This window comes from Trachypithecus francoisi, unplaced genomic scaffold, assembly GCF_009764315.1.
Source record: "Trachypithecus francoisi isolate TF-2019V2 unplaced genomic scaffold, Tfra_2.0 Lachesis_group9, whole genome shotgun sequence".
Taxonomy (NCBI): Eukaryota; Metazoa; Chordata; class Mammalia; order Primates; family Cercopithecidae; genus Trachypithecus; species Trachypithecus francoisi.
In genome coordinates this window covers 3709991-3725698 of record NW_022681474.1, presented here as the reverse complement: position 1 = coordinate 3725698, position 15708 = coordinate 3709991, and the positions used below count along the sequence as shown (strand labels likewise).

The 15708-nt window shown below is 43.5% G+C and overlaps 1 protein-coding gene across 1 annotated transcript in view; it reads right to left on the bottom strand.

The window, feature by feature from the left end:
- Positions 1-15708, bottom strand: part of BEND7 (BEN domain containing 7) — an 85661-nt gene that overhangs the window by 46870 nt on the left and 23083 nt on the right. The window contains 3 exon segments of the mRNA XM_033208593.1: positions 2812-3077; positions 6651-6773; positions 9659-9961. Coding sequence (XP_033064484.1) covers positions 2812-3077; positions 6651-6773; positions 9659-9961 — 692 coding nt within the window.

Sequence of the window (15708 nt, the reverse complement as noted above, 5' to 3'; positions counted from 1 at the left end):
AAGACAGTGGCTGACCTGCCATGACTGACAGCCCCTTGTGGGCTCTTATATTTGTGTCTGCGCCATGGGTATACACACTGGCATTTGGGTGACACTACGAGTCACAATGCAAAAAGGGAACTCCATACACTGCACGTTCTTGATCTTTACAAAAGCGATAAAGCATGGGTTTCCAGTGTCACTTTTCAGCGTTTCAAGTGCTAATCTTTCTCCTGTGCTCGAGGTGTCTAGTGAACGTGTTGAGGATATGAAATTCACTTTTCCTTCCCATCCAGAGCTGAAAGCCTGCACTGCTCTCACTCTCCGTGTCTCAGTTGAAGTCCCAGCTACAGCTGTAACTCAGCAAGTTTCCCAGATGGGAATCCAGGGCTCACTTCCTACTCAGAACCCGTGTCCCTGCTCTCCCTGCTCCTCCTCTCCGGGCTCACTGTTCCTGTCCAGCCCTCCTGATCTCCTGCCTGGCGGGCTGCATGCATCTTCCTCCTGCTCTATCTCTCTGTCAACCACATGCTGTTCTAGCTACAGTTCTAAGATACAGGCACAATTCTTCCTTTACTGGAAACTTGCAATGGCTCCCTCCTGCCCACAGATAAAGGCTGAAGGCCTCACCTGGACTTTTACTCTCTCACCCCACCCTACTTTTACCAATGCCAGCCAGACAGCTGCTCTAGCAACACTGGGCCACTTGCCCAATCTTATGATTTTGTTGTTTTGTTTTTGTTTTTTTTGAGACAGAATCTCCCTGTGTCACCTAGGCTGGAGTGCAGTGGTGTAATCTTGGTTCACTGCAACCTCTGCTTCCTGGGTTCAAGCGATTCTCGTGCCTCACCTTCCTGAGTAGCTGGGACTACAGGCATGTGCCACCACGTCTGGCTAATTTTTGTATTTGTAGTAGAGACAGGTTTCGCCATGTTGGCCAGGCTGGTCTCAAGCTCTTGACCTCAGGTGATCTGCCCATCATGGCCTCTCAAAGTGCTGGGATTACAGGCGTAAGCCATAGTGCCTGGCCTCACTTTTCTTTCATTTTTTTTTTTTGAGACAGAGTCTCACTCTGTCACCCAGGCTGGAGTGCAGTGGCACGATCTCAGCTCACTGCAAGCTCTGCCTCCTGGGTTCAAGCCATTCTCCTGCCTCAGCCTCCCCAGCAGCTGGGACTACAGGCACACGTTGCCACGTCCGGCTAATTTTTGTATTTTTAGTAGAGACGGGGTTTCACCATGTTAGCCAGGATGGTCTTGATCTCCTGACCTTGGGATCCACCTGCCTCGGCCTCCCAAAGTGCTGGGATTACAGGCGTGAGCCACCGCGCCCGGCCCTCACTTTTCTTTAGAAGCATGTTACTCTTCCAAGACAATTAACAGCTAACTGAATTTTCATTAGCTGGGCGTGATGGCAAGTGCCTGCAGTCCCAACTACTCAGGAGGCTGAGGTACGAGAATTGCTTGAACCCGAGAGGCAGAGGTTGAAGTGAGCGGAGATCATGTCACTACACTCCAGCCTGGGCGACAGAGCGAGACTCTATCTCAAAAAATAGCTTAGAAAATTTAAGGACTGAATGTACTTTGTGTTGAGGAATAATTTACCTCTGTTTCTGAATATGTGATCTACCTGGGGTTTGACTCAGGGCCCTAGTTGCAATAGCAATATGATATCATTGCATGAGCTGACTGGTCCAGAATAGAACGTCATCATCATAAATTATGTTTTAAAGTTAAATTTTTAGTCTAGAGGAACTTCTTAACAATTGTAGCAAGTGTTTACAGATTTCAAGAAAAAAAAAAAAACTTTAACATTGAGAATTGGGTAAAAGTTCCAATAACTTTCCAATCTAAAAAAGACACAAGATGATTATTTCTGTCCCTTCCCTTTGTTAAAAACCCAATGTGGATATACCCTAGCAAACTGTCTTCCCACAATTTCTTTCAAAAATTTTTAGACACTTTTTAAAAAAGCAATTTGTTTCCCACTTAAAGTTTAAAAGGTACGGCCAACCTCCAGTCCTATACAGGCCTGCGGGAGTTCGCGGCAGGATTCTCATCCTGTGCGATCTGATAGTAACAGATCCCCCATTCTTGTTTATTTTAAGAACTCTCCCAAGAAGTTAAGGTTCACAACACAAACATACTCAGAGAAAGACACTGTAAACAGAAACGCAATTGCAAATATAGTGCAGTATTAAACAAATTTGTTTATGGTCCTATGAATGTAAAATAGCAAGTCAGATGAGTATCTCGGATGTCATCCAACATTCTGGACTGCGGCACATTCTGGCTATGATATTAAAATAGAAAAACCTTTGCAGAGCGTTAACCTATCATTACACGGAGTAAATGGCATGGCACTGCCACCTAATTAGCAGTGTGGCTTGCATCTATAAAATAGAATTAGCACGACTGCTCCTTTTTTATTATTAGTTTGTGTTTCCAGAAAGGTGTGACCTTATCTGTATGGTTCTGTTCATTTACGCCCATCTACAAAGGATTTAATTATATTCTTTTAGGTCTCTACACTAAGGAAATTGAAAACCGCCACTGCAAAATTAAAAACGCAAAAGAAATTAGTGAGCAGATTATTTACGCCATCACCCTCCTCCTTTCGAAGACAAAGACTGGAAACCTGTCTAAATACATAAGGCATAAAATTTTCAGAAAAGAAAACTCCAGACAAGAAAATTATTACCGTTCTTCTTTTCTTCTTTCCCACATATATTCTGCAAGTTTCTCTAGTTGTCAAAAAGGAAATCTATAAATACTATAAAATTCCTGAAAGTTACATAGCATTAGAGTCAGCAGCCAGAAAATAGCTACTTACATCTGAGGAAGGTGATTCCAGAACAATGCCGAATCCTAGAACGCGGCTCTCCTCCGGGGAGGTGTGCTCGGCCGCCTGGAGAGCAGATACCTCAGAGGCCACCGCTGCCTTTCTCTCCATCTCTGACCCACTGGGCTTCTGTTTCACAGTAAGAGGTTCCACAGTCTTTGGGGGCACTTTTTTCTTTTTATTTCTCTTTCGTGAGACAGCAGTTCGCTGGGAGCATATAAGGGAAATTGGGGGTTGTTGTCTGTTTTGAGTTCCAACTGCGAATAATAAACAAAAATATGGTACAGGCACGTGTGTCTGACTGAGGAAAACTTATCTCCGGTCTATCCATGTGATCTACAAACTGACACCGAAACGAGGAAAACTCCAGGATGAAGCACACTAAATAAATCTCCCACTGGACCTAACGGTTACCAAACACAGGCTCTGAAGCACTTTCAAGTCCTAAAGGCAGAACAATACTCAGGAGAAAGCGTTACTGCAGGTGAATCATGATAGCATACTGCTGCAGGGAAAGCATAGTGAGCTGCGAGAAAACAGAGCATGGCTTCATAAATCACAGGACGGTTTTAAACAAATGAGAACTTCCGAACTTGAATTTAGGTGGAGATGGCTATGCTTCCTGGTCAGCCTGTTTCAGGACTATTCCAACTGTCGTTTGGGGTTAGACTGATCAGTTCCTAATAATCTACAGGTGCCAGAACTGACAAAGATGAGATAGCGATGATCATCTGGGAGAGACTGATCAAAAGTGGCAGTCTGGGATGATTCTACAATAGGGACCAGTAAGCATGTGGGAAAAGCCTGTTAGTTGCTTAATTAGGACCAGCGAATCCTTCCTCACCAAACAAATGTTCTCCACACATCAGCCACCTCCAGAGCACCCTGCTACATGGCCTCAGACCAGGCCACTTCTTTAGACCTTGGTTTCACATAATTGAAGGAGCAATAATATCATTCTGTACAAGTCAAGCAAGTCAGTGAAATCCAGACACAGTTCCAAAGATGAAAAGCACAGTACAGGAACCAAGTATCCAACCTGATTCTATACTTAAAGAAATCCAGGATGGTAAGTTATAGTTCTCACAGGCGCACTCTGAGAAGTAATGTCTGCTAGCCATTTAAACATACTCTTGGGAAGTGTCATTGGAAAACATGGAATCACTGTTTAAATCCTCAAGTAATAATATAGCTTCCTAAATATGACCATAGGATGTCTCTGCTTTTCAATAGGAATGAACCTATAAGACAAGTGTAAACTAAAGGTCTTTAAAGGCACATAAACATGGATCACCTCCTCTTACCTCTTATCAGTCCAAAAATAAAGAATATTTACACTTTGATCCTGATATTTTTGTCTCCAAACTCAAAAGCAATTCATAAATATTAGAAGCAAACTAATTCCACTACATAAGAGCACAGAAGCTTTTAAACTGGTAATTAGTCTAGCTCACTGGCTCTCGACCTTGGCTGTACATTAGAATCACTCGAGTTTAAAAAAACTGAGATGCTGGGCCAGGCATGGTGGCTTACTCCTGTAATCCCAGCACTTTGGGAGGCCAAGGCGGGCAGATCACGAGGTCAAGAGATCGAGACCATCCTGGCCAACATGGTGAAACCCCGTCTCTACTAAAAATACAAAAATTAGCTGGGCGTGGTGGTGGGCACCTGTAGCCTCACCTACTCGAGAGGCTGAAGCAGGAGAATCACTTGAACCTGGGAGGTGGAGGTTGCAGTGAGCCAAGATCGTGCCACTGCACTCCAGCCTCATGACAGAGCGAGACTCCGTCTTAAAACAAAAACAAAAACAAACAAAAAAACTGAAATGCCTCAGCCCCACCCCAAACTAAATGAACTGACACTTCCAGACATGCCGCCTGGGAACCAGCATTGTCTGAAAGCTCTTCCAGTGATTCTGCTGTGCAGCCAGAGTTGGCAACTTCTCTTTGCTCTATCTGCATTCCCCCTCAAGGTTGGGTCTGTACCCTCAGAATAAAAGGGACCCCGAAGAATGATCACGATGGCCTAGGCCCCAGGCCTCACTGAGCCTCGTGATTCTAAATTAAAAATGAAAATGTTTTGGTTTAAGGAACATGGGGACTATCTGAGTTTTTCTTCTTTTGCAAATCTAGACACAGCCCGAGTTCTCTGGCATCCAGATCTTACCCCTAGGTCTTATTCCTTGCCTTCTTAAAAGAAAGGTGAAACTTTCTAAATGTAATTTAAATCTAAGTCTTCAGGCATTAAACCTTAAGTAAATCTACCCACGACACAAATTTTTAAGTTTAAGAAAATTAAAGGAGAGTAATTTATTCAGTTTATCCTTTGTGCCATCCTACAGCTTTGGAATCGTTTACCTCCCTAATCTGCAAAGGTTCAGAAAAGAGAACACAGCGACAAAGTGGCATTTACTTAATAGATTCTAAAAAGGCTTCCGTCAAGGATTTAAATGGTTGCAATTTGTAGTTTGCCATTTCAGTAGTAAGGAGCTTAAGTGACAAAACAAATCATTACAATTTCATATGCATATTTTCTTAAGTGCTAACAAATTCCTCCTTGGAGAAAAGAAACCGAACATCATAAAGTAACCTTTCTTTCTGAGCTCCTTATTTAGGAGATGTTAACCTCTGCCAGGTTAATAAGAACACAGATTATCGTAGCGGAACAAGGTGAGTCCAACGCTTACTGACCTGAGCAAAATGCTTCCTTAGGGTAAAATCAAATTCAGTGCTTAAAAAGATGCTGTTTTTAAGAAAGTAGCTCACATTACTTCAATGTGATCTTGGGTGACTGATATATCTAAGTATTAAGCTTTTTATATCAAAACCACATCACTGAATATTAAAATTATACTAGAATTCACTAAATGGCATCCTGAACAGCTTCTGAGTGACGACCTTCCGGACTACTATTCCGATGAAAGGGCAGGAAAGCTAGTCACGACATGGCTAAGATCAAGTGGTGATGTCCCTTGACAAGAGGGAAAACTTAATACAATGATTTATTTCTTGTACCTGTGACAAAAACAATTCTGTTTTCCCTCAATTGTGAAGATCAGAAAATACAGCTGCTAGAATGAAGACCTAGACTTCCAGACTTCTACAGAACGCTCCATGGACTTGAAGGCCACGCTAATGAAACAGCTTAGGCTTGTACCATGCCTTATTAAGTTCATTTACAACCACTACATCATTCTATTTTGACAATAGTCCTGTGAGTTCGACATGAATTCTCCATTTACAGACAAGAAATAGGAAGCTCAGACACGCCACACAGCATCCAGAGCAGAAATTGGCGTCCAATCCCAAATTATAAATCCACCGCTCTTCCGTCCCTCAACTTGCCTGACGGCAGTGAAAACAAAAAGGAGTCACATAAACAAAGACGACAGAACAGAACGGGAGGATCTCTGAGCTTCCGCATCCTGAACAGGAGAGAAAAGCCACAAAGCACAGCCTGGGGCTCCACATTTCTTATCTGCTTAGTCCTTGAACACTGAAGCTCACGCTTCCTCCAGGGCCCCTCCATACACAATTGTTCCCAAATTTAATTAACTGACATTTGTGAAGTACTAGGAGATCATGGAATGAAGTCTATCGAGTACATACACATAATTATATGAGCTGTATCAGCTGCAAGACAAAATATGTTTGATTTGCTAAAGGAAAAATGGATTGTAGAGAAAGCTGAAAAAACAGATACTTGAAAAGGCACAGCAAGACAGCAAGGTGAGAAGAAGGCCTTAATACAAGCACAATGAACATTCCAATGGAAGATGTCAGATATGCATTAAAAATCAAAGGACTCGTTCCGAGGCCTGATCCTTGTACCTGCTTGAATTTGCATTAGTTTCCTCATGGTCTTGAGTTCTTGCAGAATGGCCTGCAACGTTGACTGGCAGTTACAAGTACAGCAGTTTGATCCAGCTGATGAATTCACCACTGGAAGTTCTCCTGAGCATGAAAGAAAAGAATGACTACTCCAAACAAACCAAAAAAAAAAAAAAAAAAGTCATAAAGGGATGGGGAGAGAAAAGAAAGTATCTTGGCAGGATTTTGAAGCATGTGCAATTATGATGAAGCTGTGCCTAAGGAAAACGTACCCACTAATTATCACAACCTAAATCTGGGGGTCTGACTTTATCTAATTATCCAGGCTCCCATACTGTAAGGTGCGTGCTGTGGCGAGGTGTGGGAGCCTGCATGCACACACGCACACAATGAGTGGGCACAGCAGGCCTCCCTGTGGTCAGAGCCGTTCGTCTCAAATAACAATACCTCAAAAACTCACTCGAAACACACTCATGCTAGTTCACACAAAAAGCGAGCCCTGAGAACAGCCTTGCAAAAAAAATCTGGTAGCTGTGTTTAAGAGTTCATATTAAAAATTAAATGAGTTCTATTGAAAATAGTTTTGATATTAAGCACATTATTTCAAAAACAAAGAACTGTGCACCCATGAAATGTTTTAGAATACTCTCTGGGTGTAGCGTTTGGGGTGGGGAAGCACAGAGGAGCAGGGATGGGAGGATATATTCGAATTGGATGGGTTTGAGGGTACTGGTGGGCTGGCTGGTTTTTCTTCAACTTAATAAAGAAAATCTTTCTACCTCTTTTCTCCATTCCCATGTCTTATCTTTCCCTTGCCATAGCCTCTTTTGCACTGTTTAAATTGAATGCCTTTCCTTAGTAAACCTATCTTATTCTGTTTCTCTCATAGGTAAGCAAGTATCTTCCATTGTCCTTAGAACACAATGGGACATTTGGACATTGCTCTTACAGTGGGTTCCCTCCAGCACCTGTTCACCTGACCACCATAAAATGGAGCAGTTTAGAGACTTCCAGCGATTGCATTTTCTCACAGGCCAGCAAGGTAAGTTCCATGGTTTTGTTCTAATTATATGTTTTATTATACTTTATATACCTTAAATCCTGTAATAGGCATTATTTGGGAATACTATAGAAAAATTCGCCAGAGCAAAACCATGAAATACTTCAAGGTAACTTAGTGATTGTAGTGGCACAATTATTTACATTCAAAATTGTAGCAAGTTGTAATGTTACAACTTTAAAATTGTAAATAATCCCAATTAAATACCAAAGTAGTCACAGTTATATGTAATGTATTTCTTTCTTTCTTTTTTTTTTTTTTGAGACAGGGTCTCAGTCTGTTGTACAGGCTGGAGTGCAGGGGCATGATCTTGGATCACTGCAACCTCCCCCTCCCAGGCTCAAGCGATTCTAATGCCTCAGCCTCCCAAGTAGCTGGGACTACAGGCATGCACTGCCACACCCGGCTAATTTTTATATTTTTCAGTAGTGATGGGGTTTCGCCATGTTGGCCAGGCTGGTCTTGAACTCCTGGCCTCAAGCAATCCACTCATCTCGGCCTCCCAAAATGTTAGGATTACAGGCGTAAGCCACCACGCCTAGCCATATTTCTACAGAAAACATAAAATCGATATCTATTTTCAAACTGATATGGGGGAATTTATATTTGCAAATTTTTACTAACTTGATACTTTTCAAAGTAAATCCACTGTCCCTGCTGTACACTGGGAAATTGAACACTGTTTACCCAAAACTTACTGATACGGGGTTTATTAACTTCATTCATACCTAAGGGTATTTTATTTCTCTTACTGTCTCTTCCACGGTAGTAGAGTTAGGAAGGTCTTAAGGAATATTTCTAGTCACTATTCTAAGTACCATCTTCATCATTTTTAGAGGACAAAACCAACCCTTTTTAGCTTGTTATAAATCATTTTCTAATTTTAAAGAGAACTGACTTTTTATTTTTATGGAGGAGTCTTTAAAGAGCTGTGTCCCTCTAACCTGGACGCATGCCAGCGTGGGAACTTTGATACTGGCTTATGTAACACTGAGAGAAAGAGAAGACGCCATACGTCTCTGGGGTCCTTCGCTGTCTCATCAATGTCTCAGGACGGCTTTTCACGCCTCTGAACCGCAAATTGCGGTTTTTAAAAAAGCCAAAACAGTTCTCTTTTTCTTGAAGGATATTGTGAAATGAAAATGAATGGAAAAAAAATCCTTAACTTCTTTAGGAAACTGAAAATGCTTTCTTACCTTTTTCTTGTTCTCTTTGTGAAAACATAGACCTGCACATCTCTACATAGTTTATAGAACTAATATTACAGCATCCAATGTGGCTGGATAGAAAACTAATATGACCACAAAAAGCATCAGGTTTTTCTTCTTAAGCTTTGAAAAAAAAATTGTCATTTGATTCTTTTCTTAACAATTAGGAAACTTAAATTGAGAAAATTTTACTTTAAAGGAATACTTTCCATTGCTAATGAAGCACGTTATAAAATATGGATCACAGGGTTCAGTACTGATGTGGGATGCTGGATTATCGCTGACCCGCCCCCGCCCCTGCCTTTATCTGGAACTCTTCTGATAATAAGAAAGGTGAAGGAGTAACCAAGAGGATATGTTAGTAACACATCATAGGACCAGGAAGCTTCTTTTAAAGACAATGGGGAGCTCTTTCTGCCCTAATGTTCAGTTTTCTTGGTGACAGTAATGTCTGTATATGGGCACAAAATGATCGCTTTTACTTCTTAAAGGGCTAAAATCTCTACCAGGAAATCTTCACTTATAATATAGAACCCTCTGTCTTTCCTAATTCTCAATTCTGTTTTTAATAGTCTTCAACTCTTTCCTTTGTGTCTCCCTGTCCTTTAAAGTAACTCAGCAAAGGCAGGTAATTATGGGAGGGTTTAATATATTGAACTCAACACATTGAATATTTAGAAATAAAACACAATGGTACAAACCCCCATGAGAGCCTTCTGAATGTTTGTTCACAACCATACCATTGGAGCTCGCAGCAGGGTGGGGCTGGCTTTGGAAGGTTCTAGAACGGGTGCCATACTGCCCTGAGAACTGTCCACTCTGGGGCGGTAGCTCATTCCACACACCACGTGAAGATGGGTGGAGGCTCTGTGGGGCCTCAGCAGAGGAGTTCAAACGCGGAGGCCAGACTAAATCCAGGTCCTGGGGCTCTTCTTTGAGTTTCTCTCCTTCTTTGCCAACTCGCTGATAGATCCGCCCAGTGCTGTCATTCAGCAGTCTTCTCATCCCTGTAATTTGCTTTTTGATTTCCATGCTTTCATCTCCTAATGGAAACAGGGCCAAAGTTAGCACTCTAGTGAAAGAGAAAAACAGTTCACTAACCAAAAAGAAGAGAAAGAAAAAACAACTCCTCTTTGGAAATGGGAAAGATGACTGATTCTATACACTTAATCTGTAAAATGCAAAGGCAGGAAAACTGACTATGGCCTGAAAAAACCCACCACATTCCTGGTGCATCTCATTTTAATCTCTGTAAGTCTCCTATGATAAAAAAGGTTTCTTGAGAGTGTGTCATCAGGAACAAACATTACATTCCCTCTTTGGAAGCATTTTCTGAGTGAGGTGGTGATGAGGAAACAGGCTGAGACAGAAGGTCAAGGATAGAACTGGACAGCGGAACCCCTCTACTCTGATGGGCCACAGCCACCCGCGAGGAACGGGCAGGTCACTAACGCGCTCTGCTGTCTTGTCAGCTTCAGCAGGCGGGGCAAAGACAAGGAAGAAAGCCTGGACTGGCAGGGACGCAGGGCTTCACTACTGACACAATGTCCTCCAGGATGACACGCTGCTGCCACTGCAGACATCACCTTCAGAGAGGATGGCCGAGGAGAGAGAGAGGCGCTGAGTGTGGCAGCATGGCGAGGGGGCTTTGTCTTTCTGGCACCCTGATTCCCATCACATCAACCTGGTGATGACCGAGGGGTCACTGGCAGTACCAGCACTGGAAGGGCGGAAGTGCAGCCTCCCCACCCCGCCCTCCCCGCAACGCTAAACGCACTGCCACCTCCCCTGAAGTGTAACTACATGCGAGAGGTCACAGGCAACTGAAATCCCACCTCACCTACACTGATTTCTTTTTTCAAAGATTTTTCTCCCCACTCAGGAATTGTTTTTTTTTAATTAAAGAACTTCTATATTGCACTGGGAGTACTTAATAAATATTACTTAAAGATGTCTATAATATTGTACAGATAGAAAATATTTTCGGCCGGGTGCGGTGGCTCACGACTGTAATCCCAGCACTTTGGGAGGCCGAGGCGGGTAGATCACCTGAGGTCGGGAGTTTGAGACCAGCCTGACCAACATGGAGAAACCCTGTCTCTACTAAAAATACAAAATTAGCCGGGCATGGTGGTGCATCCCTGTAATCCCAGCTACTCAGGAGGCTGAGCCAGGAGAACCCAGCTCACCCTGCGGGGAGGAGGTTATGGTGAGGTGAGATCACGCCACTGCACTCCAGCCTGGGCAACAAGAGCAAAACTCCATCTCAAAAAAAAAAAACAGAAAGGAAATATTTTCTATCAATAATAATATCAAAAGATAATGATATCTATTAGGAGCTATTTCAAACACATTATCTTCTTAAACTGTGCATCAGCCAATATCTTCATGAAGATGAAGAGAAAAAGATTTTTTTTTCTCAAACCCAGAAGATAAAATAAAATCTTAGGCCACTGCTGGGCATGGTGGCTCACATGTGTAATTCCAGCACTTTGGGAGGCTGAGATGGGCGGATCACTTGAGCTCAGGAGTTTGCGACCAGCCTGGCCAATATGGAGACACCCCGTCTCTACAAAAAGTACAAAAGTTAGCCCAGTGTGGTGGTGTGTGCCTGCGGTCCCAGCTACTTGGAGGCTGAGACAGAGGATTGCTTGAGCCCTGGAGACAGGCTGCAGTGAGCTGAGATCCGGCCACTGCACTTCAGCCTGGGTGACTGAGGCAGACCCTGTCTCAAAAAAAAAAAAAAAAAACTCTTAGGCCAGGGTATGTGTGTGTAAACATTAGTGCAGTTACTCTAATAAATGCTTGAAATTTAAACTGTAAGAAAAAGAAAAGACTAACAGACAGCATCTGTTAAGAAAAATACAGCTCCTACAAATAAATACAGCACATTCAATATAATGATGTTTTAATGCACTTAGGATCATATAAGCCAAGTTTCGCTGTAGAACTGCTAACTGCACAATAACCTAGCCATTTTGTGCTTTCAAGTTAGGTATTTAGCTTATTAATATATGTGTTATGTTACTAAATAAGGAAGGTTATTTTGAATTTACTGTTCACTATTTTGAAGTAAATATCTTTAGTTTTTAAAAATGATACTAAAAACATTACAGAATATATTAATTCTGTCTAACTGAACATGGGTAAACATAGAAATAACACAGATTTCCAAATTTACAATATTGCTATGTGTTGTTGGCATATGCTTGAGAGGAGAAATATTCTAATTTGAGAAAAAACTATTTCTACTTCCAACCCCGTGAAAATTACAATGTATAAACAATAAATCATATTCCAGATTTTATGAGAATGAATGACCAAGTGAAATTTAAATAATGCAGAGTCAGCAAAATTTACTACTCTCTTAAGAGGCTAGAGAACGGGGTGTGTCTGGAAGAGGTCCCAGAGGAATCCTGAAAGATAAGCCCACAGGCAAATGCGGCATTAATTTCAGCAACCAGACACATACATTCCTGGCTAGTTAACACCACAATTCAAGCAAGAGGAGGCATCTTTTCTGTGTGGTTTCCACTCACAGCCCTCCCCATCAGGCCAGGCGCACCTGCATTGAAGGCTGTGCAGAGACTGGCCTTCGCTGACACAGGTTGGTGGCCGCCTCCCCCGACCCTAGGTTCCCTGAAAAGAGCAGTCACAGCCAGAACACATGGGGCAGACACCCACCCTGACTCTCGAGTCCATGCCAGCTTGCTTCTCCATGCTAACTGACACATCATAGGAGAAGGGATGTGTCTCCTGTCAAAGGTCCTGCCTCCGCTCTGTAGATAGAATGCTAGGATACAATGCTACCATTAGGAACAGGAAGGTGTCATAAGGATTCTGGAACCTTCTGAGGGCAAATCTGCTTTGTCATGACCTCAGTTTCAGAGTTCCAGAACTTATGCCTATGAAAAGTACATGGCTGAAAATACAACCTGAGTTTTCCGTAACTTTATATTTTCATTTTGACAACCAGCATCCTAAGCTGCAGGTGGTGATGGGGGATGAAGGTGGCAGGTGTGAGCAGTTCTGGCAGTGGGCCGCCCCTGTCGTGTGCAGAAACATGTCTCCCAAAGGCAAAACAAAATGAAACAAATACACAGAAAATCAGGACGTGGGAGTACTGAGGAGGAAGCAACAGTGCTGAAAGGAAGAGGGCAGAAGGCCAGAAGCAGGTCCGTCCTCAGAGGAAGTAAGCTCATGGCTTAGCTCACTGTGGCACATTTTAAAGGATGGAACACAGGGCCGGGCACAGTGGCTCACACCTGTAATCCCAGCACTTTGGGAGGCTGAGATGGGCGCATCACCTGAGATCCGGAGTTTGAGACAAGCCTGGCAAACACAGTGAAAGCCCATCTCTACTAAAAATAGAAAAATTAGCCAGGCATGGCAGAGCGCGCCTGTAATTCCAGCTACTCGGGAGGCTGAGGCAGGAGAATCGCTTAAACCTGGGGGGTGGAGGTTGCCGTGAGCCGAGGTTGCACCACTGCACTCCAGCCTGGGCGCCAGGGTGAGACTCCATCTCAAAAAACAAACAAACAAAAAAACCCAACAACAACTAAAAGGATGGAACACAGAAAACTGCAGTAACTGCAGAAGTCTGCTGAGAGGAGAGCTGAGAGGTGAGCTGAGGGGTGAGCTGAGAGGCGGCCGGGGAGGCTGAAGAAGGGCAGAGTGGGGAAAGTTTCTTAGCGGGGATGACAGGACGTTCAGGAATGGTCTCTGGGGTTTACTGAATCGCACTCTCTTCACCAAGCAGCAGGAGCAGCTGAGCAGGTCACCCCTGCAGCTGCTGCCTAGGAGGAGGGAGTCCCGGGGCTCCACCCCACAGCAGGGGATGATGAGTGACAGGCTTTGGCAGACAGGAAGAAAGAGGCTTCCTTGCACATTTGGGGCAGATGGGGTAGAGGATCAGAAACGAGGCCTGAAGACTCAAAGTGCCAATGACAAAAAACCTGAGTCAACCTAAATAAACTGGGGACAGTGGGTGCTGGGAGCAGACGAGCAGGCCGAACTGTGGAAGCTCAGTTGAGTGTGGGGTAGTGTTAGTGGGGAAAAGGACAGGCCGGGCTATCACACCTACACCTGGACTCGCCTCCTAACTACCCCCACTTGCTACTGGATACGAGATAAGTTGCTGAATATTCTCTAGTTTCCTAAATCCTAAAGCAACGGTCTGAACCATAACCCGGGGGGCACATGGTAGTCCAGGAGGGGCACAGGATTTTCATCGTCACCAAAGTGTTAACCAAGCACTTCGTGGCTCTGGAAGTCACATGCGTCCTTTTCGGAAGACGGGCTGCTTCTATCATAGTGGAACCCAAGTTCTTTGATAAATTAAAAAAAAAAAAAAAATTGGTGAGTATATAGGAGATTGAGATTGGAAGTATTCATTGACTTCTATTGGTATTTCCAGTTATAATTAGTCAATGACTTCTCCAGATATAGATACCAGGGAAAGGAAGCTCTTTGAAGCAATGAGATCTCTAGCGAAACAGGACGCTATAAGGAAACCTGTGCATTTTCCCCGATCTCTTTCCAAGAAGCTGAATCCTTTTCAGAAAAACGAACAAAAAGAAATCTTACTAAAATGGATCCATGCCACATGGCTACCTTATTGGCAGCCTGAAATCCTTTGGAGAGTTTAGTAACTATATTTCTTGGACAAGATCTAAAAAGACTGTATGCGGGATTCTCCCCCTCACTAAATATCAAGACTCTACTAGATCACGTTCCTTTACACAGAGAATTTATGACACACAGTCTTGTAGGATCTGATAAATGTGAGGGCAACACAGAAGTCACCACCCAAGGTCTCCCTTAACTTGGCTAAGAGAGAAGGATCCACTACGTGGAACATGATTATTCACAAGTAATCATGATAAAAGATGGTAACAAACAAACAGAGAGTGCAGCGAATGCTCATAATTTTATGTTGCCTTTTCACTCATTTTAAATATAAGTGGGAGTTTTTCATTCCAGAAGCAAGGCTCTGTCACTTTTGACAATTTCCAGTTCTATTCGCTGCACCCCTGGTTCCTCAATGTGGTCGATCCAGACATCTGCTTTATACAACTGCTGCCTGGTGCCCAACTCGCTATAGGACAGCTAGATGCAGCCTGCTGGCCCTTGCACTCCATGTGGATTGTGCAGATACGCCACAGTGACTCCCTCTCAGTCGCTGCATGACCTCCTGCAACCCCTGCCTTCTTGCTTTCAACCCATGAATTACAGCTCCCTACGGGAAACCTGTGTGGGTAACGCTCTAGACCCAGTAAGGTCCTGGCCACGGGTTCTTCTCTCTCCACTGCCTGTGTGCTCTGGCCTGCGTGGGTGTGGCCTCCAGGGGTGTGCTATACCCCCCGGGGTCCGTAAGCACTAAAACTTCTTAAACTCTCACACTGTGCTAGTGTCATTAAAGGCCCACAATCGGACCCCTGACTGGGAGCCAGCCCCAAAGGGACCCGTGCTTGTAGATCTCTTGCTGGCACTTGTCTGGGCCTCTGGTGGTTGCTGGGGACCATGTGATCAGTTAAGTTAATAATGAAACTTAAAGAGTTCCATCTAAAACAAAGCAGTTGCACGTGTGCCCATCTATATGCCTCCTTATTAGGAAAACTCCTGGTAACAGTCACCCTATCTGTGCCCTACAAATGTACCAGTGCTGGTGTACAGCAGGCATTCCATAAATCTTTCTTAAGTAATTGAAAAAAACTGGCTTATCAAAAACAGAATGAAGTCCAGAACGCAACACTAAGGTAGTAAACAAATAACAGGAAAGAATGAGAAT